The 25,027-nt window shown below is 39.5% G+C and overlaps 1 protein-coding gene across 4 annotated transcripts in view; it reads left to right on the forward strand.

Moving 5' to 3' along the window:
• The first annotated feature begins 14,278 nt into the window (after window positions 1-14,278).
• Window positions 14,279-25,027, forward strand: part of ARHGEF10 (Rho guanine nucleotide exchange factor 10) — a 106,965-nt gene continuing 96,216 nt past the window's right edge. For all 4 annotated transcript variants that reach the window (XM_029965816.1, XM_018088895.3, XM_018088896.3 and 1 more), the window contains exon 1: window positions 14,279-14,356. In XM_029965816.1, the coding sequence (XP_029821676.1) occupies window positions 14,320-14,356 (37 nt within the window). In that variant the 5' untranslated portion in view covers window positions 14,279-14,319. The remainder of the gene's footprint in view (window positions 14,357-25,027) is intronic.

Raw genomic sequence — 25,027 nt, forward strand, 5'->3', positions numbered from 1 at the left:
TTTTTTGAAAGCAATACTTTTAAATACTTAATTTGTAATTCAGATTGAATGAACCCATACGAAGACAAGGATAATAGTGAATGTGTGTTGTTAAACTATAGACAAAGGAAAAATGTAGGAAAGGGTGGATTCATCAAATGTTGGATGCCATCATTGCTGAGAACACAGCTGTGTTGGGCAGGACACATCTCCAGGATGAAGGACTACTGCCTCCCTAAGATCGTGCTCTATGGTGAACTTACCACTGGCTGCCGCAAGAGAGGAGCCCCAAAGAGGAGATACAAGGACTCCCTGAAACAGCATCTCAGCCTCAGCCACATTGATCATCATAACTGGTCTACTCTGGCCTCCAATCGGGAGGTCTGGAGACACACCATCTATAACGCTGGTGATGCTTTTGAGAACGCACGCAGGATCACTCTCGAGGAGAAAAAACAACACAGAAAGAATTGTGTCTTGCAGAATATACCACCTAAGGAGTCTTTCTGCTGTGCCTTTTGCAACCGGACATGCCTATCTCGTATTGGCCTTTTTAGCTACCAGCGTGCTTGTAACAAACGTGGGTAGAGCCCTCCCCAAATCTTCATTTGTGAAGCCTAGCCATGATGGCGATGATGATGATGATGATGGATGCCATCATTTACTCATGTGATGATAATAAATTTATGTATTTGGGCGTATTTGGTGTATTTTATTACTGGCTGTAGCATTGGTGCACTGAAATAGGCAAGGATCACTGGTGGATGATGTATGGCTCTTTGAACAGCGTTTAGCTCAAAGTTTTCATTCTTAAAAGTAGTCCAGAGATTTCAAATAATATTTAACAATATCAAAGAGTTGTAATGACTTATAATGTATTTAAGAACTTATAATGTACTTAAAAGCATTTATTTTCTTCAGTGTGTGGCAGATGTGTAAAGGGATACATTTTCAAAATAATTGCATCTTGTAAAGTTTTCTTTTTTATTTTAAGGAAGGGGCACGTTGTCCTGAATGTACAAGTCGTTGGTGTTACTTCCAGGATAAGAATTCCATACTTGTACAGCACACATGCATTCCACGTGTGGGTGGCTGTGTGGTTGGCTTGGTCAGTAGTCTGCAGCGATGCTCCCTGGGAGGACCATCACACAACAAGGATGGGGAAAGAGCAAAAAGACTCGTTGTGAGGTGCCAGCGCCTCAAGCCAGCCTTTAATTCTGAAAACAGGGTTTCAAGTGATAAAGAAGATTAAATTCCAGTATAACGCTGTGGCCCAGTGTGCACCCTGGCGTGCTCAGGGGCTATTCGTGAGCGTGAGGCTGGGGGGAAAAGCAGTACCGTCGCTCGTGTGCCCAGTTCTCCATCCCCGGAGAGCTCCGCTCTCCCCCCGTTACACCGAGCCCCCCCCCGCAGCAGGGCCCCGGGATGTGCTACTGCCCTCCGAGCGGTGTTCACGCTGCGGCGGCAGGAATGCCGGGGGATCTCGGGGGGATAGCACTGCTCTGTCCCGTGCCCGCCCTCGCCCCGCGCCCGGCTGCGCACCGGGAGCCGGCCGGGCCCTGGCGGAGCGGCGGGGGCCGGGAGGGCGGCGGCCCGGGCGGGCGGTGACGCAGCGGGGCCAGCGCGCGAGGCGGGGCCGGGCGGCTCGCCGCCGGGGCTCAGGAGCTCCCTCGGCGGCCACTGCGAGCTCACGCGGCGGCGAGTGACGTGTCAGCGCAGCGGGCAGCCGCGAGGCGGAGCGGGCCGGGCCGGCGCCGGGCGGCGGCGCTCCCAGCGCCTGGCGGCGGCTACCGGGCTGCGGCAGGAGGAGGTTGGGTGTTTTCGCTCCGGGCCGAGGTCCTGCTCCGGTGTTAGTCACGGAAAGTTTGGTCCTCGGAGGGTGGGCTCGGTGTTGGGTGCGGAGACGCCCCTCGGGGGACCGGGGCAGCCTCGCTGGGGCTGCGGGGGGCCCGTGGCGGAGGCTGGGCACGGCCCGGGGGAGGAGAGGGAAACCCAGGGGGTGAGATCTGTCATTAAAGAGGTTTTGTTCGTGCAAGGCGGGTTGCTGAAGCGAGGGGTCCCTAAAACGCATCGGCGCTTTGGTCAAACTTCTCGCTCTTGAACTGGGGAAGTTTTTTCGCCCAGGTTTTCGCGAGGGGTTTCTCGCGTGTGCGCCGCTGGCTCCAGCTTCCCTCCCCTCTCCATCAGATACGGACAAGGCTATGAAAAATCCAGCTCCCATGGGGGCTGGAGTTTTTCCTTCCCCGTTTTTCAAAACCGGTGTCGACCACAGGTTTTCAGTTGGCATCTGCAATTGAATTGACTGTCCTAAAACAGGGGAAAATGTGCTTCACAGTAACAACTGCCCTTTAATGTATTTTTTTTCCAAGGAGTTTTTAAAATTGTCTTTGGTTTCTTTGTAATTCACGGTGCAACTGTTGAGAGGAGAAGTTATATAGTTGTTTGTGGTGATCCCAGACCCTATAGTTGCGTTTGCAAGATGCCCTGTGCTTACAGGGTGAGACAAGAACAGCTTTCAGAGATTGTCTAGTCATTCACCTGGGCAAGTGAGTGAGCAGGCTGTGTCAGTAGGCAGTACCAGCTGCTTGGAAAAGCAGCTATTAATAATTTGTCCACGGCAAAAGCTTATTTTAAAGACCTTTAGGAGGTGCATGTGTTTTTGACCAAAACAATTTTATTCATTCTGAATTCTGCCCTCTTTCATTTACATATTCGATCCTTTTTTTTTTTTTCCACTTCTTTCTTTCCCAAAGCTACTAAGATCATGGTCTTTACCTTGTACTGGCAGGTTTGAAATTGTTCAATTGCAATGTAAAGAGCATCTTTTTTTCAGTTGTGCAATTTAACTGTTAGTATAAAAAGGTGTAGGTTTTTTTTTTCTTGCATGGGTCAAGAAATAAAAAAAGATTGGTTAAGAACTGTTCATGCTAAATAACTACAGTAAGATTATACCACCATGCGTGACTTTGTGGCTATTTTTATTGTAAAGAAAATAATTTTTTTCCCATAGCCTTCACTCCACTTGGTGAAGTCCAATGAGCAATCTGTTCTGCAGTAGAAATTAAGTATTATATTTTTAAAAATTTTCTGTTGGTGCTCAGGAGACATAGATTTATTGCCTGAGCATAGGACACGTTGAGTGCCTACAAGTTCAAGCCTATTATTCAGGCAGGGGTTCTGGCTTTTCAAATGTTTTCTTCAATGGGCACTTCATTCTTTTCACTTGGGTGATCTGTTTGATCTTGATAATCTGTCTGACTTGCTTTGTTTAATCCATCTTGTCTTTTTTTCTTTCACCCTCTGGCCCAGTAGTCCGTGAACTAGTTACATGTGTTTATCTGGTTATGAACAGTAGTTCTTTAGATTTTACCTTGAAATCTGATACCTCTGAAGGCTTTACAATGAGGTTTCAAGGTTTTTATAATATACTCAGTGGATTTCATAGCTTACCTGTGGCACTGTACGTGAGACATGACCTACTGTGTGGGCGATGACAGGTGTCTTGTGATGGCACTGGGTGTCCAGTGTGTGGGACTTCCGTGGCTGATATGCACAGATGGATGTGGTGGGAGAAAAGACCATGGAAGCAGACAAATGCTTGAGCAATGTGCTGTCCATCATCTCCTGGATGAGTGCCCGGAACCAATAGGATCCTATGTATTGGACACTGCAGGATATGGAGAGAAGCCCCAGTGCTGCATGACAGGTGTGCATGCTGGCATTGCAGGTCTGAGGCATGGAGGCCAAACGTGCAAATCTTGTGCTATTGAGCACACCACAGCACTGAAAAGTGGGTTGGCTCCCTCTCTCTGTGCCCAGGAGTTCTCTCTGACCCCGAGCTATGCTTACGCTCGGCAGATAGGCTGTGGTTTCACTCATCAGTAGGTTGCAAAAATCCTTTCCTAGCATGGAATACTGTGTAAATGTCTCTGACCCATGCATGGCAGAGGGGTTGGAACTAGATGATCTCTAAGGTCCTTTCCAAACCAAACCATTCTATGATTCTATGAAAAAATCTCAACACCAGAGGAGTTCTTCAGTTGATTCTGAGCTGTTTAGGAGTCCTTGCATAGTATATAAACATTTGAAGAAAAATAAGCTAGTCTAAAACCTGACAGGCTATTGTCAAACTTCATAATTGTTAATGGAATTTAATGCAACTGGGAATAGCACGTTACTCATTTTTAAAACAGGAAGTCTATTAACTGCTTCTATATAACGTAGAAATTATTTTTAGAATCTGTTGTTGAAAATTTATAAACTTCAGTCTATTTCTGAAGAAGCCAGGAAGCAAAATCTGCAGTCCAGGAGAAGGAAGAGCAGTTTTGATTCAGACTTTCAGATTGAACTTTGTGTATTGTGCAGAGCTGTACCCAGTTTATCTATAGTATTGCATCTGTAGTACTGCACTGCTCTCAGTTTTGTATGGGATGGAGAAATGAGCAGTGTGTAGTACTTATTTTCTTCATATTTTCTAGGAATTTTCTTTACGCTTATGTAAAGTGACTTCTGTTTTGCTTTTTTCTTTTTCTTTAATTATGTATTTCCATTTTACAATTTTAGTTTAGAATTGGAGAAGGAATCTCATGTGGAGTTGTCTTATGGCCTCTAAATTTAAAGGTATTTCTTTAAAAATGTCTTTCTGTAAGTTCAGCTTTCTGATTTTTTTTGAGCTGCAAGTGCATTTACGGACTATCCTTGGATGCTTCTTGTGGGATATCTATTGCAGCAGTTGTACCTCAGAGAAACTTCTTTGGAGTTACAGTGTTAAACACTGGGAATGCAATTGTTGAGTGAGTCCTACTTTTTGAACACTTTGTATCTTATAATGGGGTAATAAACGAGGCTGCACTGATAGTGGTATGAATTAGTTTTTCATTTTGAACATATTCTACAAGGTGTGAGGGAGGCATTTTTTGTATCCAAGACCATATCTTGTTAAAATCAGCATTTGTGGCAGATATTTTTTCCCACTCCCATTCCTATTCATACAAAGTCATTCTTGCTATTGCATCTGTTAGTGGAAAAATGATATTGGTAAATTAATTTCTGAATCTGGAAGTAGTTTGAACAAGTAGAAAAGCTGCAAGCCTGGATGCTTGGAAATTATCAGGAATTCATAAACTGAACCTTGAGAATTACTTAGGGAGACTGCAGGTACGTTATGCCGAGGTGGTGCTCTTCATAGTAAGGAGAGGAAGCACATGAGCAAGGTAAATGAGAATTCTCATTATGGATCTATACAAGTATTTCTTAATATTCTTTCTGGTATTTTTTGTTTCAAATCTTTGTCAGTAATGTCATTGTGTGTTTTCATGTGTGGTTTGCAGAGAGCAGAATCTCAGTGACTCAAGTTCTGTCATATATGCATGGAAGGAAACTGCTGCATTATTACCATCTTTTGAGATTTAAATCAGTTGGACATTTGGTGCAAGTTTTACTTGCACCAAAATATTTTGGATTATTTTGAAACCAGGAAGATGTAAAAGTACAACTTGTTTTTAAAGGAGTGATGACAAGTAATGCTAAACAAGGTTTCAAAAATATGTTTTCAGACTTGTGTTTTTAGATCAAAAACTTGATTCATGTTTTATTCTGAAATGCCTGAATCAGCAAGACTGTGGGAAGTGATGCATAACTGCACAACATCGATTCATGTCCTACATGTTCACTGCTCAGTCAGGAAGCCTGAAGCTTAATGTCAAATGCGTGGGTGAAGCAGTTAAGCAGAGCAAAATAAATTGTTCTACTTACGTGCTGCTGAATGGGGGCATTATCTTGGGAAAATCTGTTTCAGTGACTTACTGTACTGTACAATACTTGTTACTTGGGACTCAACCATGAATGTGAACTATTAGGATCCAAGGTCAAACATTCACTCTTGTTTTTTTCTGCAATCTTTTTTTTCCTTGAAATGCATTAAAAAATTGCAGAAATCATATGAATATTTTTGTCCTTATTGATACAGAAACTTCAAGAAAGAGGGTAAACATTATTTCCTCATCTCTAAACTGGGATAGTAAGTTATTGGAAAGTAGATGGCAATATTTAGATATCCTGCTAGGATATCTAGCAAGACTGTGAGTCTTGAGCTTATGTCTCTCATCTTTATATTTTTCAGCTTTTTAAGGTGCTCACTGACTCATCCTCAGTTTTCTTTTAGAATGTTATACATAGTATTTAATATTGTCGCAAACTGTGGGCTCACTTTTGAACTGCAGAAGGCTGAGAAGAAGAAGGTCTAGTAGATCATTTCCAAATCAAGGAAAGAGTGAAGACTGCTGATGTTAGGACTAGATGCAGAACTTACGCTTCCATGGAAACCACCTTCTGTTATATATTTTTTGAAGAGAAGAGCTGTTCTTTGCAGGTGCTATTACTATTTTTCTTTCTTGCTGTAATTGATTATTTAAAAACTTCATTACCTGATTTCTGATTCATTTGAATAAAGTTTTGGTGTTATAAAAAGAAAATCAAAGAAAATTTTGTTGTTTTTCTAGAGTATGCATTATGACTTTATTATTATTAGATATGTATTTCCATATTTTACTCCAAATATTTTTGAAACTCAGAAATAAGACTGTACTTATATTCTTAATAACTTTATTCATCAGATGAAATAATTTGTTCATTTTGATGCTTTTGTAATGATCAGGTGTAATGTGTTGTCCTTGATGAGAAACAGCATATTTACTTTTCCAAGGACAGTAATACCCAAAGAGCTGAAAATGTTTTGTAGAAGTGTCTCTGTCAGGACTTAGTTTGCAGGCAGCAGTAGTAACTGAATATTCATTTCAGTGTATCCTTTCACTTGTATCATTGGAAAGACCTTGGTGGAAATTTTCATCAGTTGTCATCAGTATCTTGAAAGGCAACCTACACCTTGTAAAACTAGGATGCATGAATTTAATGCAAGTTGGAACAGGACTTTCTTTGCTTTTTTGGTGGATGTGTGACTGAAGTACAGCTGGAGGGGAAAAAGTGCTTATTGACTGTATCCATAAACAAATAACATTTCCTCCACTTTTGGTTTACATCACAATTGCAGCATGTGAGGATCTTCTCTGACTAAATAATACAAACATTGCTGAGGATATTTCCAATTAAAGCAATACTTGATATCCAGTATAGAAAGGGACTATCTGAATTAAGTTTAAAAAAGGAAGTTACAGAAATAAAATTACTTTTCCGTATGAAGTTACTTGATTACAATCAAATTATAGAGCAAATTGAGAAAAATGTTCCTAGTGTTCATACATTTTTAGTTTGCTTTCATGTGCGAGATGGAAGATCATTGTCTTGACTCAGTAACTCAGTTCTCTAGTTTGTGTGGCACAGAACAAAACAAATCAAATCAGTCTTGACTTAAAGCATATGATGCCATTGTTCACTTTTAATTCTTCAGATTCTTGCATTTTGTTATGGTACTCTTGGCCTCCAGGATGGCCTCCAAAACCGGGGGAGATGCCCATCTTCTTCCTTTGGGTATTAAAACAGTTAGCAGGACAAAAGATGGGAGCAAGGCTCATTCACTAAAAGTTAGGTACCCTACATGCGTCTTCAGGAACGTCTTCCCTTCCCTGGTTTCAATAAATTTTTATCCATACTCCTCTCATTCCTTAAAATTTGTAGGCCATGGCTTTTCTATTTGTAAAGTAAGTATATTGCTACCGAGCTTAATAAGACTATATGCTCCTGTTGGATTCAGCAAGGTCTTTTGCGGAATGTCATTCTAATCTGGGTGGGTGTTCTGCTAGATGGGTGGAAACCTGGTGGGATGGTTAGTTTTAGAGATGACTAGTTGGTTATAACTTGAGGCTGGTAACCAGTGGAGTGCCCCAGCTGTCTGTCACAGGATGTGTCCTGTTTAATATTATACATGATGTGGAAGTGTACCAGCCCTTGCTCATGAAGTTTGCAGGTGACACCAAACAGGGAAAAAGAAGAGGGCAGTGGATGTACTTGAGATCTGGATTGTCATTCAGAAGGACCTGAGCAGGTTGAGGAGCTGGAAGGAACTCTGTGGAATTCAACAATCACGAGGGCAAGGTTGTGCACCCGGGAAGGAATGTCTTCTCCGAGGGGAGGGTTCCTCTTCACTCAGCACTTGTCAGCCCACACCTTGAGTATTGCTTCCAGTTTTGTGTCCACACTCCATCCCGCCCAAGTACAAGAGATGTGGATAAAACTGAACAAGTTCAGCACAAGGCTGCCAGAATGTCAGAGGGTGGTAGTGCTGCGCTGGAGGAGAGTCTGACGGAGCTGAGGTTGTTTGGCCTGGAGAAGAGATGCCTCATGGGGGCCTGATGGCAGTGTGCTTCTGCCTGCTGGCAGGCTGTCAAGGTGACAGGACAGCAGGCTGTGCTCCTAACTGAAGTAAGGGTGGTTCTAACTAGATATAAGGGCAATTTTTTTTTCTAGGAGGACAACAAAGCAAGGAAACAGGATGCCTGGCAAGGTCATGCAGTCTGTCTTTAGAGATTTTCAGTATCTCAGTAGATAAAGCAGCCTGGTCTCATCTGGTAGCTGACCTGGCTTTGAGCAGTGGGTTGAACTACATGACCTCCTGCCAACCTGAATGAGTCTGTCAAGCAGTGATTCTCTATTTTGCCTTGCAATAACAACTGTAGAGGGGAAGAACATAAATATTAAAAATTTAACAGTGCTTTCTGGTTGCACTGTGGTCAGGATCCCTTGGACAATTTTGCAGATGCAGTCTGTGCTTTCTACCTCTTTTCCCCTCCTCTAGATGACGTACTGAGCAGGAATACACTCTAGGTGAAGAAATGTTGTAAATAATAGCCTTTAGAAAGAAAGACTAGAAAACCAATCTTCAACCATGTTTTTGGGGTGTCTGTGTAGACTGCTTCTTGTTCAGGGCTTATGGCTGCTGTGTTGTTCTCTGACTTTGAGCAGGATGCTGCTTGGTGTGAGAAAAAAAGCCAACTAGCTTTTGGGGAAGTGGATTCTCTATGCATTCTGAAAAATGTGCGTCCCTGCGGATCTGACCTTGTTTGGATTGCTGTGGGTAATAGAATTTCTCCCAACTTTAACTGAGCAAGGATCTGAGTTTCATATTAATTTTCTGACTAAACCTCTGTACTTCCTTTATTATTCTATGGCACATGATTTAGGTAATTTACTTCGATAAATTTAAGAATAAAATTTGTATAGAACAGGACTGTTACCTATTACTAAAATCAAATATACATTAAAAGAAATAATGATCAAGTGTTGATATAGACTTCTTCCATGGCTTACAGCATGTGATGGGAAGCTGTCATAATATGAATGCCTGCTTCATTCATACCCACTGTAGATACCTCTTAAAAAAAAATCTACAGTCTGTGTTTCATAGGCATAACTTGTATGGAAAACAAATTTTACTTTTTTTTTTTTCTTTGTAATGGAACCTTCTTTATATACAGGAGGAAAAAAAAGTAAATTAACTTTCTACCTTCTACATTCTTTTATCTTGTCTTTTCTCTGCAGACCTGGAAGAGTCTTTATATCAAATTTCAGCGAGATTTACTTCCCAATGAGAATTCTGTAATTATAGGTGGAAGAAGACTCAATTGGGCATTACACAGCAATATTCACTAAGTGATGAGGACACAAGAGGTTTTTAGACATTCATGGGCTTTGCTTTCACAGTTTCTCTTGTTTTGGTGTTGGTTTTTTGAGTTTAATTTTCAGACTTCAAGGCTTTCTCAGAGACATTGCTGCTTGGACTAAGCTTTCTCCATGAGTCACAGTTCCTTGGAAGTCAGTCTCCTTGATTCAGCTTCTGTTTCCTATGATAAAGTGTTCATTGGCTTATTCTCTCTCCAGTGTTAAGAATGAAGAATCCTGATGTTGCTGCAGTTATAGTGCACACACATACCTAAGGAGAAGGTATGTCAATCAGCTTTACAGTTCTTAGGGTGGTGGAGCTGAAAAAACTTGGCAGCATGTGCTCCCTTGGGAGCTCAGTGTATGTGTGTATTGAGATCTGTGCCCCCAGATCTGAATGCTGCACTGCCCCGTAATTTTGGCCGAGTTTGTGTCAGTCCCATTTCTGTTACCTACTGACCTCTGCACAAGTAGCGATTTTTGGAAAATAGTTTTATTGAAGTGGAAATGCAGATGTTGATCAGTATTTGTAGTCCTGTAGCTGAGAACTGATGGTCTGTTGTTTGTCCCACAATTAGAGGAAATCATTGAATGAATTGTGATGTGCAGACCTGGTTGAGAAGCCTAGTCCTGGAAGCAGAAGGAGTTACCAGAGGTTAGGAGAAGGAAAACTGAGTCACAGAGAGGAACTCTGACGTTCTTCTGTAGTCTTTGGATAAGTATAAAGGTGCCTTTGTCTCCTTTGCTGAAACTGCCATTTGCTGTGGAATCAGAATTTTAGTCTCACAGATTATGCAGGTGTTAGCACTCTGAGGTTGTGAGGTCTGCTGTGGAACATCACAGACTCCCAATTTCCTTCAGTACCAGCTTTCAAAGGTGCCTTCAGTACCACGGTCAAAGGTGAGTGTTCTTGGTGGAAAATTTGAAGTTAGTTGGGAGCTGTTCTTGGGGTTCATTTCACATTTGAACAACTCTGGCTTCTGGTGTGAGTGCCACTGGAAATCTGACTGCTTCGACTGTGCGGGACTTCTCTGCATCAGAAACATCTGATTTTAATGTGGTATTTTAATTCCTTTTTTTTTCTTATATAGCAATTTAAAATTTAGAAAGTTAATGGGGAACTCAATATATTGCAGTATAATGAGGGATTTGATTTTCTTTTTTGTTCAAAAATCATGCATTTAATATGATTATTCCCAATTTTTAATGCCAAACTTAGGAAGTTACTAGCTGGAATAAAAGCATGCTACTGTGCTACAAGTAGGGATTTTTTAACAGTAGTAGTGGTCTCTCAGCTGAATTGGTCACGCATCTGGATGCCAATGGGAAATCTTAAACTTTGGGTTAGATAGCTTCAAGAGCTTCTTTCTGTCCTAGCGTTTCTGTGACTGCTATGGAAGGAGCCTGGAAGGGTGTGGTTTGAGTCATTATATAGAGGTTATACCATGTTTGAGAAAACAATTTTGTGGAGGGAAAAAAGCTCCATATTTTTATAACCTCTGTGTCATGTCCAGTAGGTCAGGGCAGTTGTTCAGTTACTCAGATTCATAATTTTATAATGGGATACACATGAATATAATAGCATGTGTGTTTCATATTTAATAGGGAATTTTTTCTATTTACTGTTTTTAAATACTCTTGGAACAAAATTTTAATATTCTGTGTCTTAAAAGCACTTAACTGTTAAAAATTTCATATAATTTTATGCTAAACCAAATGACATCTACTCAGTGGTCTCACAGTTGCATCTGGAATTTAGCATTCAGTGTGGGGCCCCATTACAAGTGAGGGACTAGCAAACTGCAGTGAGTCCAGTTAAGGCCACTGATATGGTTAGGGATGAGAACAGGTCAGAAGAGGCTGAGGGAAATGGGTTTGTGTCTTTTTGAGAAGAAAGGACTGAGGGGTATTGAATTGCAGTCTTCTGCTTCCCAAGGTTGGAAATAAGATGGAGCCAGGCTTTTTTCAGAGGTGCACAGCAGGAGAATGAGAGGCAATGGCTGCAAGCTGCTGCAAGGGTAATTCCAGTTGGGCATATGGGAAAAACTCTTCCTGGAGTGGCTCATTAAGCACAGGAGCAGGATGCTCTGGGAGGTGGTGAAACCTCCACCTTCATGGGGTTTCATAACTTGGAGGGACAAAGGCCCTGAGCAATCTCATTTAATCTTGAAAACACCTGTCTTTAGTTTATGAGGGAACATTCAGAAGTCCCTTTTAGGTTAATTTGAGCTGTTATTTCCATGATTATTGTCTGAATGCACCTGTACAGCTGTGTGCTGTGTAACTCTGTTAGCAGCAGAATCAGTGGGTAAAACCACATGAGCTACGAATGCCAATGTACCATATGCTGCTAGTCAAATTAAATCATCTGCCTTAATCTTGATTTAAACATCTTTAACTTGAGTTAGTTCCCCTGCCTCTCGATAGAAGAGTGAAGATCTTCTCTTTAAAATATGCTGCTATTAGAGATTCTTCATAAATGTGCTGTCTGCTACATAAAATGAGAATTATTTTATTTTTGTGGAGGGTATTAATGGAATGTATAATACACAAGCGCTCTTTGCTGCTGCAGGGCTTTTTGTAGCAGCTAAAAAGTAGAGAAAAATATGTGGAACTTCAAGATGAATTAATGCAATGTATAAATCAACCCCTGAGGCATTCTTAAGTGACAGTGTATCTTTCTTCTTGTGAATAACTGCACTGTTCAGATAGGAGCAAGCAGGTCAGTGGCTAGTACTCTAACACTGGGTCTGTGTCCTTCCTTGACACAATTCTTGTGTAATTCGAAGCATGCAACTGTGAACTAGATCAAAATGGAAATAAAGCTCTATAGCTCAGCTCTGTCTTGTTAATATTTGCTTGTGAGGAAGAAATTGATTTAAAAAATGATTGTTGAAGTTAACTTTCATAGACGCTTGAAAACTTGTATCATATGTTTAAATAAAAAAAAAATACATCCTCAAAGCCTTTTAGCTACTCTCTTAAAGATGCATTTGGAAAAGGTGCTGAGACTCACTTTCAGAGATTTCCTGGTTATTATATGTTTCACACTTGAAAATCTATGCTCCAGTCATGATGCAGCTTTAAGAGAATAAAGGGAAAACCTTTTCTTTAAACCATAACTATTGCTCGTTTTGGCTGACAGTTTTGGTGTGGCAAGATGCATTCCAGACATTTGTAAGCAGGAACACGCCTTGGAGCTCTGCAGATAGAAATTATAGAGAGGCTTTAGAAGGGACACTGTATAGTGAAAGCATGTAATGTAATTTTTTCTGTGTTGTAGATAGATGTTGCATATGTGGGTGAATCCTTTTGGAGCCTTAGCTCTGAAACTACTTGGTTTTATCTAAGACTGGATTAAGAATTACCAAATCTTAAGACAGTTTAAAAGGCAATTTTGTTTGCTTAGTTAATACAAGTTGTAATGAATTGTCTCATAACAATAGGATCTTGCTCTACCAGATTTGTTACCCTTCCTCATACATCTGTCCTGATGATTTGCCCTTGCATACCTAGTGTTAGGGAGGCAAATTTTGTGGTACCTCCTAGGGCTGGGTCCTTTTTTTGAAGCATTTTGTTCCATTCACTGCCACTTCTTCTGTAAGTGACAATTCATTTGGCCTCTGTATCCTGATCCATTTAGTCTATTATTACTCCATTTTACCTTGAATTTTACTGTCTCCTTCAACTTACTCTTTTCATACTTGGGCTGAGGAGACTTTGCAAGGGCTTGAGCTGTTTGTGTGCCATTGCTGCTACCTTCTTCAGGTTAATATCTATGGGCTACTCGAGAGTAGGACATAAAATTCAGCATTAACTCTTCCACTGTCCTGTGGGGCTTTTGGAAACTTACTTTTCCTCCTCAGCCTTGTTCTGAAATCTGTCTTTTTGACATGTCTTTTGAGTTAGAGTGAAAATGGTTTTGGGGCAGAGTATATACATTGCTTAGCACAAGAGGTTTTCCTTCTAGATGATACTAGAATGTCACTATTAAGTAGTGTTATGGGGAGGGAATGAAAATGTCATGGGTTCTCTCCCAGTGTGTATTCAGGACCAAAGTATGGGAACGCTTTGTGAGGTTATTCTTTTCCTTAAAACATGAGATCAATGGCATTTGAGAAGAGAGGAGGAAAGAGAAGGTGCTCGGGAATCTGCTTGCTGGTACTTCATTCTTCTCAGGAAAGGTGAAAGTAAAGGGGCTCAAGCAGAACTTTTTAAGATTGGAAAAAAAAAAAAAGAAGAAGGAAGTGGTGTACAAAGTGCATAATTAAAACTTATTTCTGATTGCCAGGTGGAGAAAAGCATCATCAAAACTGAGGAGCTTTCTAGAATTTTTATCCTTGTCCCCTTCATGAAGATTTTGAAACAGAATATGTGCTCCAACACTGAAATAACATGTTTTAGTAATCTGCTTGTGATTGTCACAATGGGAGCTGCAGAGTACCAAATAGTTTAAAAACTTCATCTTTCTTCAGCTGGCTTACTGAGGTCATTAAAGGAATTGGCTCCAATTCTGAGGGCTGTATACATAAAAATTTGGACTGGATTCATATTGAAGAAGCCAGGCACATTTCCTCTCTTCCATAATGGTATTAGCTAATAAGTATGAGCTTAGCCAAATTGAAAAGGAGTGTCTCAGTATTTGGAAATTATGTTCATCTACAAAACATGTTCCCTTCATTTTTGCAGGGTTTTACAGTCCACTAAAGTTGCGGTGGATACATTAGGATGGACACAGAGGATTTCCCTCCCCCACCACCAGAAGGTAATGGAAATAGTTTGGAGTTTAAATCCAATTTTGTTGTAACAATTTTATTATCTTTCCAAAACTGTTTTTCCTTCTCCAACACTCCCTTTCCCCATATCACCCCAAGGCTTGGTCCCAGTGGTATTCCACTGAAATATGAACTCCTGTCATCTACCCAGTCTTGTTCTTGAACTTTGCTTGCTGGTGTAGTTAGAGCATGATGGGAAGAAAGCTGGGGAGTAATTGGTTCTTGCAGTCCAAATCTGCAAATATGTGTTTTCTAAAACAAATCTGTGCAGTCAGAGCACAGAGGGTTACAGAAGAGTGTTTTGGATGCTGGACTACGGGGCTCATTGTGTAAAGTTAACACCCAGTGCCTGTGTGCTGGCAGCTGAGTGGCCACTGCTGTAGCCCAGGTTTCTGAGGGCACAAAGGTAGGATCTACAAAGACACCATGTCATTGCCTTCTGTGTTTATGCTCTAAGAGAACATTACATGCAGCTGTTTTTTTGTCCTGTTTGATTTCCTGTAAGCACACCATCGCGTAGTGCTTGTTATTACGTATTTTAATTCTTAATAGGATTTGGCTTTTGGTAGTTGGATGCTTCATAAAAGTATCATGTGTTTGTTCTGATCGTCCCAAAGCACCAGTTTACGGCAACGTGGACTATGGAGACCTGTCATTGAACTCGGTACAGCTGCTTTTATTTTGGTAAAGTTGCAAGTATAGTTTGTATAGATAGTGATTTTTCCATAAAGTTTTCATCTGTTCCTTATATAGGACAACATTACTTATGGACTTGTACTCTATTATATACATTGATATATGTATATGTTAATATATGTATAAATAATATACATTATTGCTTATAGGAAATTTCAGTTATTGTTCACACAGAACTCAGATGAAGCCATTTAAGTATGAAAGAGGATTTAATCTTAGTTTTGTTCAGCTGTAACTCTTTAGGAATTTGGGAATTGCCATCCTAGATCTTTTGCTTGCTCTACATCTTAGACACTGTTGCAGACAGAGGTCTGTTACTAGGTGCTAACTAGGGAATTGGGAATGTGAAAGAAGCAGAAACTTGTGAAATCAGCTTTTAATGGGTTAGACTACTGGCCAGCATTATGGGCAGTTTCATTAATGCTTTGAGATGTTGCTGAGGTTATTGTTGGCAAAACCACTTTTGGCTGTCCTTGTCCTAATCAGTGTGGTCAGGACCCTGAATTTAGCTCAGTTTTGTTTAGTGACAGTTACTGTGAAACTCCCTTTACTGGATAATCCATCTCCAAATCAATGCAGTGCTGTGAGGGAAGAGTCATCCCTAAGGAATCAATATTTCCACTTGAGCAGGGGCTGCTGTTTTTCAAAGAGAGCCAGTAATTAGGGAAACAGCTCCAGCTTTGTGCAGCATGTCAGTTTGTGGGATACTCTGACAAGATTTCAGGGTAATGTAGTTCAGCATGATTCCAGAATTCAGAATTTAATATAAATTGAGATTCTGCTCTACCTGATCTTGTGTCAATTGATGCTTTTTTTTTCTTTTTTTTTCTTTTTTTTTTTTTTGGCAACAAACTCCCCAGGGGGCAACATCAAGCCTGACAGAGTTCAGGAAGCATTTGGTCAACATTCTCAGGCACATGGTGTGATTCTTGGGGCTGTCCTGTGCAGGGCCATGGGTCAAACTTTGATGATCCTTGTGGGTCCCTTCCAAAGCATAATATTCTGTGATATTCCTCTCCTCTCATCTCAAAATTCTTGATTGGAAACTAATGGAACTTGTATATTCTTTTACTTCACCATTGCTAATTCTCTTAAAAAAGCATATATAAGGATTATCAGTGAAGATAAATTTTAATTACACTAAAATACACTTTAGTTCACTTTCTAGATAATTCTTGTGACCTATTTTGCAAGTGGAACAGAAGTGAGGATTTTAGGGTCAAGTACAACTGCAAATACATATAACAACCAGAGGAAGGAAACATACAGTATTTTTTGTAATAATTGGGGGGTTATTTTGGATGCATATACACTGGCCCACCCATGGCCTGTTGAAGGGGTGAGCAGAACCTGTCACTGCCTTCAGATGGTGGGCATATTGGGTAGGTTATTGTAACTTGTAGTGAGGAGGAGGCTGGGTGCAGAACCCTTTGCTACATCATAAAAAAAATATTTTTAGCATGTGCATAATGGTTATAAAATCCTACGCCCTTGACACAGATGAAATCAATTGCTTTTATTTTTTTAAAAAAAGTTCTTATGACATTATGGAAATTTTTTCCTTTACCTATTTGTTGTTCTAACAGAGACAGCTGTAGTGCTGAAAGTCATGTGGGTGCCTTTCCATTTACAAGTGTATACCATGCACTACAAATCTCAATTTTATTCTTGTCAAGTAGGTTTTCTATGGTTTTGACAAGTAAATTCCACGAGTTTATTTGTATCAATCCTAATGTATACAAAGGGGAAAAATAATAGTAAACTTTTATCTTTTTCGTGGGGATGTTGTGAGAATGTATATGAAAGCAACGTGACTATTTAAAATTAAATTAATGTCTTTTCGTTAGCCACAACCATCTGAATCTATACCTTGTTTAAGGTAAGATACAGCCAAGGTCAGTAGTGGAGTTGCGTCTGCCCCTACTTGATAAGGAAAAACTACATGCTATAAAAGAATGGAATATAATGTATTTATTTAGTTTATTATGCTTATGTAACGTAGCTGTTCACTGGTGTTTGGACATTCCATTCATGCATTGCTAATTAGGCAGTGGCAAGTCTGTGCTAGCTAATTTCCCTACTTCCGAGCAAATTCAAGTACTGAGTAACTTGGAAAAATTACTGCCTGTGTTTCTGTTCTCTAGACTGCTTTAAAAGAGTTTCTTCTTCTAGTCATTATTAAAAATTTCCGAGTATTTTTCTCTGTATATGTTGAGTGAAGGTATTTGTTAGCAACCAGGGAGCAGTTGGAGTGGGATAGATGCAAAGGCTTCTTTGGGTAAGAGCAAAATCCAAAGAAATACTTCCAAAATGGACACTTGAGATAATAGGGTTAGCTTGTGTTCCCTTCTTTAGTGTGTCTCTGCATATGAATTTATGTGTGAAGTGTAAGTATCTAAGATTTCATACATGAAAGATTTCCATGGGTATTTTGTGAGATAAAATAGAGGATGATTCTTGTTCTGTCAAAAAAAAAAAATCCTTTTTCAAAAAGCTAAATGGAAAAAGCAAATTTAATCATGGCTGTAAGTTATAATTATGCTTTTAATTGGTTGCTGTAATGGAGTGTCCTTAACCAAGCCCGTTTAGACAAGAAAAGGGTACACTGCAGACTGTGTGGGAAGGAGTTACGAAGCTGGTAGTTCCGAGAATCGGGAATCACACCATGTCTTTCTTGTAGAGGACTTAACTTCACACTGACCAGGTAGGACTGGAGATTGAATGTTTAATGCTAGGGTGGTGTTTATGTATGATAGCCTGTGCTTGTGCTATTACTACTTTATTAGGAGATGTCGTCTCTGGCTGTTTTTCATTCCTCTACTTGGAAAACATCTGGTGATCTTTCAAAGTGGAAGTCCTTCTCTTTAAATGAGGACTTGAGGGGTGTTTATCAGGGACTGTTTCCAAAGGAAAGCCAGCTTTGTTTGCTTGGCAGGATGGATATCTGACAAACAGCTTCTTGCCCAAGGGAAAGTGGGGCAGGGAGCAGGGTGTACTTTGTTAAGTAGGTTTAGTTTTGCATCTCTGAATATGTCTGTCTCTCACTGTTTCTGGTACATGGCACTATGCCTCATATGATTTCTCTGTGAAAACTATTAGAAAGCATTGGGTGTATTTCCTCATACTTGCCAACAATTCTCCCAGTTGTTGTATATTCAGTTGCCTTTTACAACATTTGTAAGACCTAAAATAAGTTTTAAGCTCTTTTCCATAATTAGTTGAGTCTATCAAGGTAGGTTAATATAGTGATGAGATTTGAAGTGTGGCTGCATTGCAGTACAGTTCTTGAATCATGAACAGTGGTATATTTTGTTTCATATTTACAGAAAATTAACATGATTTATGTTAAAATTTTAAAGTGAAATACTGAAATTTCAGTGTCTGTACAAGAACATTATGAGAATTAAGTTGAATTCATAGCCTTCATATTACTGCCAAATACACTCTTTACCTGAGAGAGAATCAATTTTAACTCTTTATTTCAGAAGGGTGAGGTACCCTTTAACACCAAGTGTAGTGGAGAGCTGGATGTTCACTCACATACACCACTGTCCCCAGTACCTCGGGTAAAGCTAGGTGAAAAACCTCATTATGCCAAAGTTTGGGATTTAAGATGTTCTTCAATGAAATTAAGTTTGGGTTTTTTTAACCTGAAAATAGAATGAGGATATCTCCTAGACACCGATTGTAAAAGCATTTTTTACACATTTTTATACAATCAGCTCTCTAGAGCTGAGATATTTTTTTGTTCCTGATATGGAAACGCAGAGCAAAGAGGACAAGGACTTAAATTTGGATATCCTGTATGCAATTGCGTGCTGTGATTGTGTCTTTCCATGGTTATTTTTTGTCATTTGCCTGCCAGTGCTGAAACACTGAAATAGTCCTAGTTCCTCTGTCCATGAGAAGGAAGTCTGGCCTGAGTCTGCAGGTAAGAGTGAAGTAGAAACAACTGTACTCTCATAAAAGTTTCCATTGAGATGACTTCACAAGAAAAAAACCTTATAAAAATTTTTTATTAACTCTAGTAAGGAGCTGCTGAACCGGTGCTGTGTTTTGCTGTAGAGATGACTGTATTTCTCTGCTTCGAGAGCTACTTTTTATTCTGCATCCTATATGTATTTCTTTCAGATTGCTTAGTTAACTTTTGTGCTGTTTTTGAATAATTTTGGAGTTTATTTAAGTTTAAACTGTTTTAAAAAGCTAATTTTGTGACTGAGACAAGTGGTGGTTAAATTTGGGCTTCTTATAATATTGACAAGATGTTTCATGATTTAATTGATGAAAGTATAGAACAGTGATGGCCTTATAGTTGTATTTCCTTACTCTAATTGGGGGATTGAAATAAGAACATTGCTTAAATTAAACTGTAGCTATAAAGGGAGTTGGTCTTGTGCTAAACAACATAGTTAGGTATCTATTTTCAGCATACAGACAGTTACAAATGATGTAAAAGGGGAGCCAAGATTTCAGAAGAATGAGAACAGAATATGAATTGTAGTTATGAATGGTTCCTTGTTTTTGAAGCTGGCAATAGCTTGCTGGTGTCCACCATCCCATCTGTAAAAGAACAATTTATTTATTTCTAAAGGTCACATTTCTCTCAGTAAATGCAGGAAAATGCATTGTTTAAGGTAAGGATCAATTATTCTTTGTGACAGTTCAGACAAGTTGTGTAACAAAGAGTAACAAGAAAATTCCCGTTGCAAAAAAAAAGCTATGGTGTCACATGTCACTCCTAATTATGTGCTTTTTCTTCTAGCCAAGTATATTTGAGTGTTGGGAAAAACAAAAAAAATATTATTTTGAAGAAAAACAGTAAAAAACTCTGCTAGATGTTTATAATGTATAAAATGATCAAATGTGATTTACCATTATGGATTTCTTGGAGATTGACTTTATTATTTTATAATTTTTGGTATTTTCTTTCTGATTAAGAAGTTATATTTTGGTTTTTTTTTTCTGTTTACTCAACTGCTCTGTAAGGTGACTTTACTGCTGGCCTCAACTTGCTGACTGTGTGCAGGGACAAGGCCCAGACATGTTTATCAGAAAGAGTAGTCGATGACGAGTTAAAGGCCTTTTGAAGGATTGGACAAGACTTGATCATTGGTCTGGGGTAACTAGTATTGATTGCTTAAAAAACAACAAAAAAAATTGTAAAGAAATTTGTGCTGATTTTTGGGTATTTTTTTCTATGAATAGTTGTGTAAACTAAGCTCCAAAATTTTAAATTCAAACAGTGAGCCAAGATACAGGGAGAAGGGTGAGGTGTTTTTTTTTTGCTTTGCTTCTTTTGCCTATTTAGGACTTGTATCTATCATTAACTGGCTGGGATAAATTGCTGGCAAAGAACTGAAGGATTTGTTGATTTCTTTTTGAGTTTTTTAATTCTGTTTCACTGATCCCAATAAATATTCACTAACCATGCCTCAAGCCTCTGTGATGATTCTACTCTATAGTTTACAGAAAGAAAAACTTTTTTTATACATTGTTATAATTCTCATATCTTGTACATGAGCATGGATAAAGGCTTGTTTGCATTATGATCATTTAAATAGAGTGTCTGAATTATTGAATGAAACATTTATTAGGTGCTGCTTGCTTTTGCTGCAGAGAGGAACAGAAACTGTGCCTAGCAATCTGAGGAAAACACACTTGATAAACATTTTTGGGAGAAAACTTCTCCCACCCTGTATATAGATTTTCTTTTTTCTTCCTCACTGAAATAATCTTTCCAGGAAATGTGACCTTGTCATAATTTTGTTAAAATGGATACAGAAGATGACTTAGTCTGACAAAGAAGGATTGTTGCAGGAATATGTGTTATTGTTAAATAGTCTGTTGTTGAGCTCAGTAACTTGGTTTAGGTGAAAACATGATAGATTCTGAATAATCTTCTGTTACACAGGTACAAGTTTCTCCAGGGGCAGTGTGGGGAACAAGGCAGAGCTTCCTTCCTGCTCCATGGCTAACTGGAAGGAGGCAGTGAGAATGGCTCTGAAGCTCATGGACTGAAAGGTCCCAAGCAAATACCATTGTTGCGCAGCTCAAACCAGTGTCCACTGAAAGGAAAGAATTTCTGGTAGAGTCTGTGCTGAAAGGGTATTGTAAAACAGGATTTTGGAGAGTTCAGTCATGTAAGAATTACTGTTTTCACAAGTTTGCTTGAATTCCACAGGCATCTTTTTTGAGCTCTAAGAGGATCTTAGTATGTTAGGGCAAAGAAGAACAAGATGTATTCAAACAATAATTAAAAAAATACTAAAAAGGGGATGCTATTAAACTCTTTTCCCATTAGTTGTTGGGATAATGGATTTGTAAAATTTTGCATATATTACACTTTGTTTACAAATCAATCTATCTGAATAATTCTCTTTACGCTAGGTGAAGTGGTAACAATAGAAAGGAATAGGTGAGAAGCCAGCTGAAACCCAAAATATTTCCAGTATTGTCCTGGATTTACTAAACAAAACCATTCTGTTCTAGTGTATACATATTTGTATAGTAAAAGATACAGTAAGTTTCTGCAAAATTTAATTTCTAGCTTGTTTCCTTGTCCAGGATACATCAAGGAGAAAACACAAATAGTTGAATCTAAGTTATTTTTAAGCATGTGAACAGGTTGCGTGTGGTGCTTTGGGTGTTAGATGGAGTTATTGTTGGGGAAAAAGGAATTTTACCAGTGTGTTCAAAGAGAGAAATGGATTTCTGAAACCATGTGCATCTTGTGGGCCCTGCCTGGGCTGCTGCTGCAGAAGGAGGCTGAACGTATGAACAGTCCATGTCAGCATCTGTTGGAAATTAAATGCTTTCAGGTGTTCCAAGTTCTGATTTTGGGGAGTACCAGCAAGTGCTTCAGTTCTGACATTGCTAGATAAAGGGTTGTTCAACCTGGACCAATGACTCAGAATTTAGGCATCCCTTTGCCTAAATCATCTGAAAGTTGAATCTAGGAAATATGTACAGTTGCTGTTAAGGTAGAGGAAGAAACGTGATCTAAAAATGAAGTCAAATCCCTTGCTACTTCAGCAAGATCACAATTTTGTTAAAATTAATACAGAGGATGACTTGGTCTGACAAAGAAGGATTGTTGCAGGAATACTACTCATTGTTATATAGTTTGTTGTTGAGCTTAGGTGTTGGATCATGTCTAGCTACATCTTTCTACCAGGCAGACACCCTGGAGACCTGAAACAGGGATACTTCATATCCAGAATGTGTCAGCCTGGTTGTATTTCAGCTTTTTTTTTTTTAGTATGATGATCAGTTTGTGTACCTGAACTGTATGTTTTCTTTCTGTAGAAGTGGGGCCTCCTGCTCCCTGTTTCAGGTCTCCAGGGTGTCTTTCTGCTGCTTTCTGCTTCATGGGACTCCCAATTACTCTTGAAGAGCTTTGAGGCCAAGGTATTATCAGATGATACAGCAGTTTTATATTGCTAATTAGAATTAATCAGACTGTATGAGAGAAATGTATATGCCTCAAACCATTAAATGGTAATTGCTTTAAAGTAAAAGTAACTATTTGGAAAAGGAGATATTAATAGATAATATCTGATAGGAAGAAAAGTGTAGAAATAAATAACAAGACAGGCTGCCCTCACTAGTGGAAATTTCCTTAAAATTAGTTATTTTTTCACAAATATATTCACTGCGTGGTCAAAATACATTTTCTAGAAAATTTTTTTTTTTCCTCACGTGGTATTTGTATCCTGTGGTTAGCCAACATGCTCTGCCCTTTCACTGCCAGAGCTGGATACTTCATTTTCTCAATGACTTTATAGTCTTCTGCTGTTTGATTTCTGTTTTATTAAAGCTCTCTGGTTTTCCTGTTTCCTGTGTGGATTGTCTGTTTGGACAGCATGTTATAGGTGAGTGAGTGGTTCATGTTCACAGGAGCTTAGGCTGAGCTCAGCTGTGCACCCATCATCAGCACCAACCTCACCAACAGACATGTCAGGTGGCAACGTGGCTTTTGTGGTGTGACTGCTGTGCCTCAAGTCAGGTGCCTGGTGGCATTTATAGCAATTGAGGCTTCAGTATTGTTAAGTGTATTAGTATTTCTTTAATACTGATGGAAAACTAATAGCTTTTAATATGGATAGATGCCTTTCAGCACAGAGAGGGATCTCCCATGTTTTCATGCAGATTTCCAAGTAGCATCTGTACCTGCTTTCTGTGCAGAATCAGCAAAATTTCTTGGTGAAATTTGAATATCAGAATCTACTAATAAGATGCTGAGGTGGAAGATACCTGCCTGGGGTCAGGCTCAGTCTGTGGTTCTGACTGTGGCAGGCAATACCAGTGTCACCAGTGTGTTGAGTGTAGAGGCAGTTAAAGTAAATGGGCAGAAAATGCTGATTTTACATAGTGGCCTTTCTGGTTATAGCACAGACATCACTGAAAAGCATCTTAAGGAGTTACAAAGGAGTACAGGTCTGCTGGCGTTGCTGCCACTACTTTCTGGACAGTCTGGTTCATGTCTAGTGTTTTCATTTTAGACTTTTGATTTTTTGCAACTTGATTCTTTTAAATTTTAGCTAATTAAAGCTTAAATTTTTAACATGCGAGTAGTTTGTAAATTTCAGGGTTTTTTGCTATTTATATTTTGCTATTTGCTAAATCTTTCCTAACATCCAGAGGTCTGGGCTATATTTCAAGGAATGCAATTTTTTAGCATTAGGCATGCTGTTGTGAGCAGTCTCTGAAACTTGAGCAGGCAGATTCATTGCTCTTTTGACTCTGGTTTTGAGTTACTTTCTCCAGAAGAATAATATTTGTTGTGCATGCTTGACAACATAATTAGTACGTAATGTGTGTATTTGCAAAATACTAAAGAGGCATTTTACTTATTTCTTTGTAGTATATTTGCAGGGAAAGCCTGTTAATTCATGTGATTTTCTTTTGTTTTCATCACTGGAAACACTTTTTGCATGAATGTGTACTGTTTAGTTTGGTTTGGGGTTTTTTTGTAACTCTTTTCCACAGAGACTTGTAGCACTGATGTCTTGGTCATGCTTTGGATGTGTGTGTGAACTGTGTGTAATTAGCAGTGTGCCTGCACTGCAGGGACCTGGGTTTCCTGCAACACCAGCTTAGCACAACGGCAAGTGAAAGGGGAAAGAAAGTCCTTGGCTCTGATCTGCTTTGCATAGGAAGGAGTGCTCGCTCATGTGTTTATGCATACACAGTTTTGTTTTAGATATTTCTTTCCCCCCAGCAAAATAGACACTTTCCACCTGCATGACTGTGTGAGGAGCTGAGTTATGGGTACCAGTAGTGTGCTCGTGGATGTCACACCTGACTTGGAAGTGTCAGTGAAGGGCAATGTTTGCAGAAGCACTTGCTCCTAAAAGCCAGCCTTCCTCTTTTGGGGTCTCTCCTGCCCTGCAACTTGCCCTTCTCCCTGCCCAGGTGTCAGTAGAGGTGTCCTTTTGGGAAGGGCAGAAGAGCGAAGTGTCAACTGGGTACCACAGTGAAGGAATATTTAGCTTTAGTTTTCTCTCCTGATCCTGAAGAACTAGTGGTCACGAGTGGGAAATGAGAGCAGGTTGAAAATAGCTATAGGAATGCAGCCTAATCAGTGCTTACAAGCTGGGAGAAATCAGAGGCTATCCAATGGTGACTGAAATTCTTAAAATCTGTCTGCAAGTCCCTGCTGAATATGAAACAACTTTCATTTTCCAAAGGTTTACAAGTTGGCCAAATTGGGAACTTCTGCAGGCATGAGTGTTTCCTAACACAAGCTTCACCTTCCTGACAAATGCCAAACCTCTGCTACAAAACTTGACCTGAAATAAAAAGTGAACAATTTGAGATCCTGTTCATCCTGGAGGACAGTCAGCATGGTGTATTTGGGCCCAAATAGTTAGTTGTACAAAAGTAATGATAACTTTAAAAATTCAGTCATTTCCTGGTATCTGCATGCTTCCAATTCTTTTTTCTGTCTAGTGCCTTGTACACTT

This window comes from Manacus vitellinus, unplaced genomic scaffold, assembly GCF_001715985.3.
Source record: "Manacus vitellinus isolate BGI_N305 unplaced genomic scaffold, ASM171598v3 scaffold_11_pilon, whole genome shotgun sequence".
NCBI classification, from domain to species: Eukaryota; Metazoa; Chordata; class Aves; order Passeriformes; family Pipridae; genus Manacus; species Manacus vitellinus.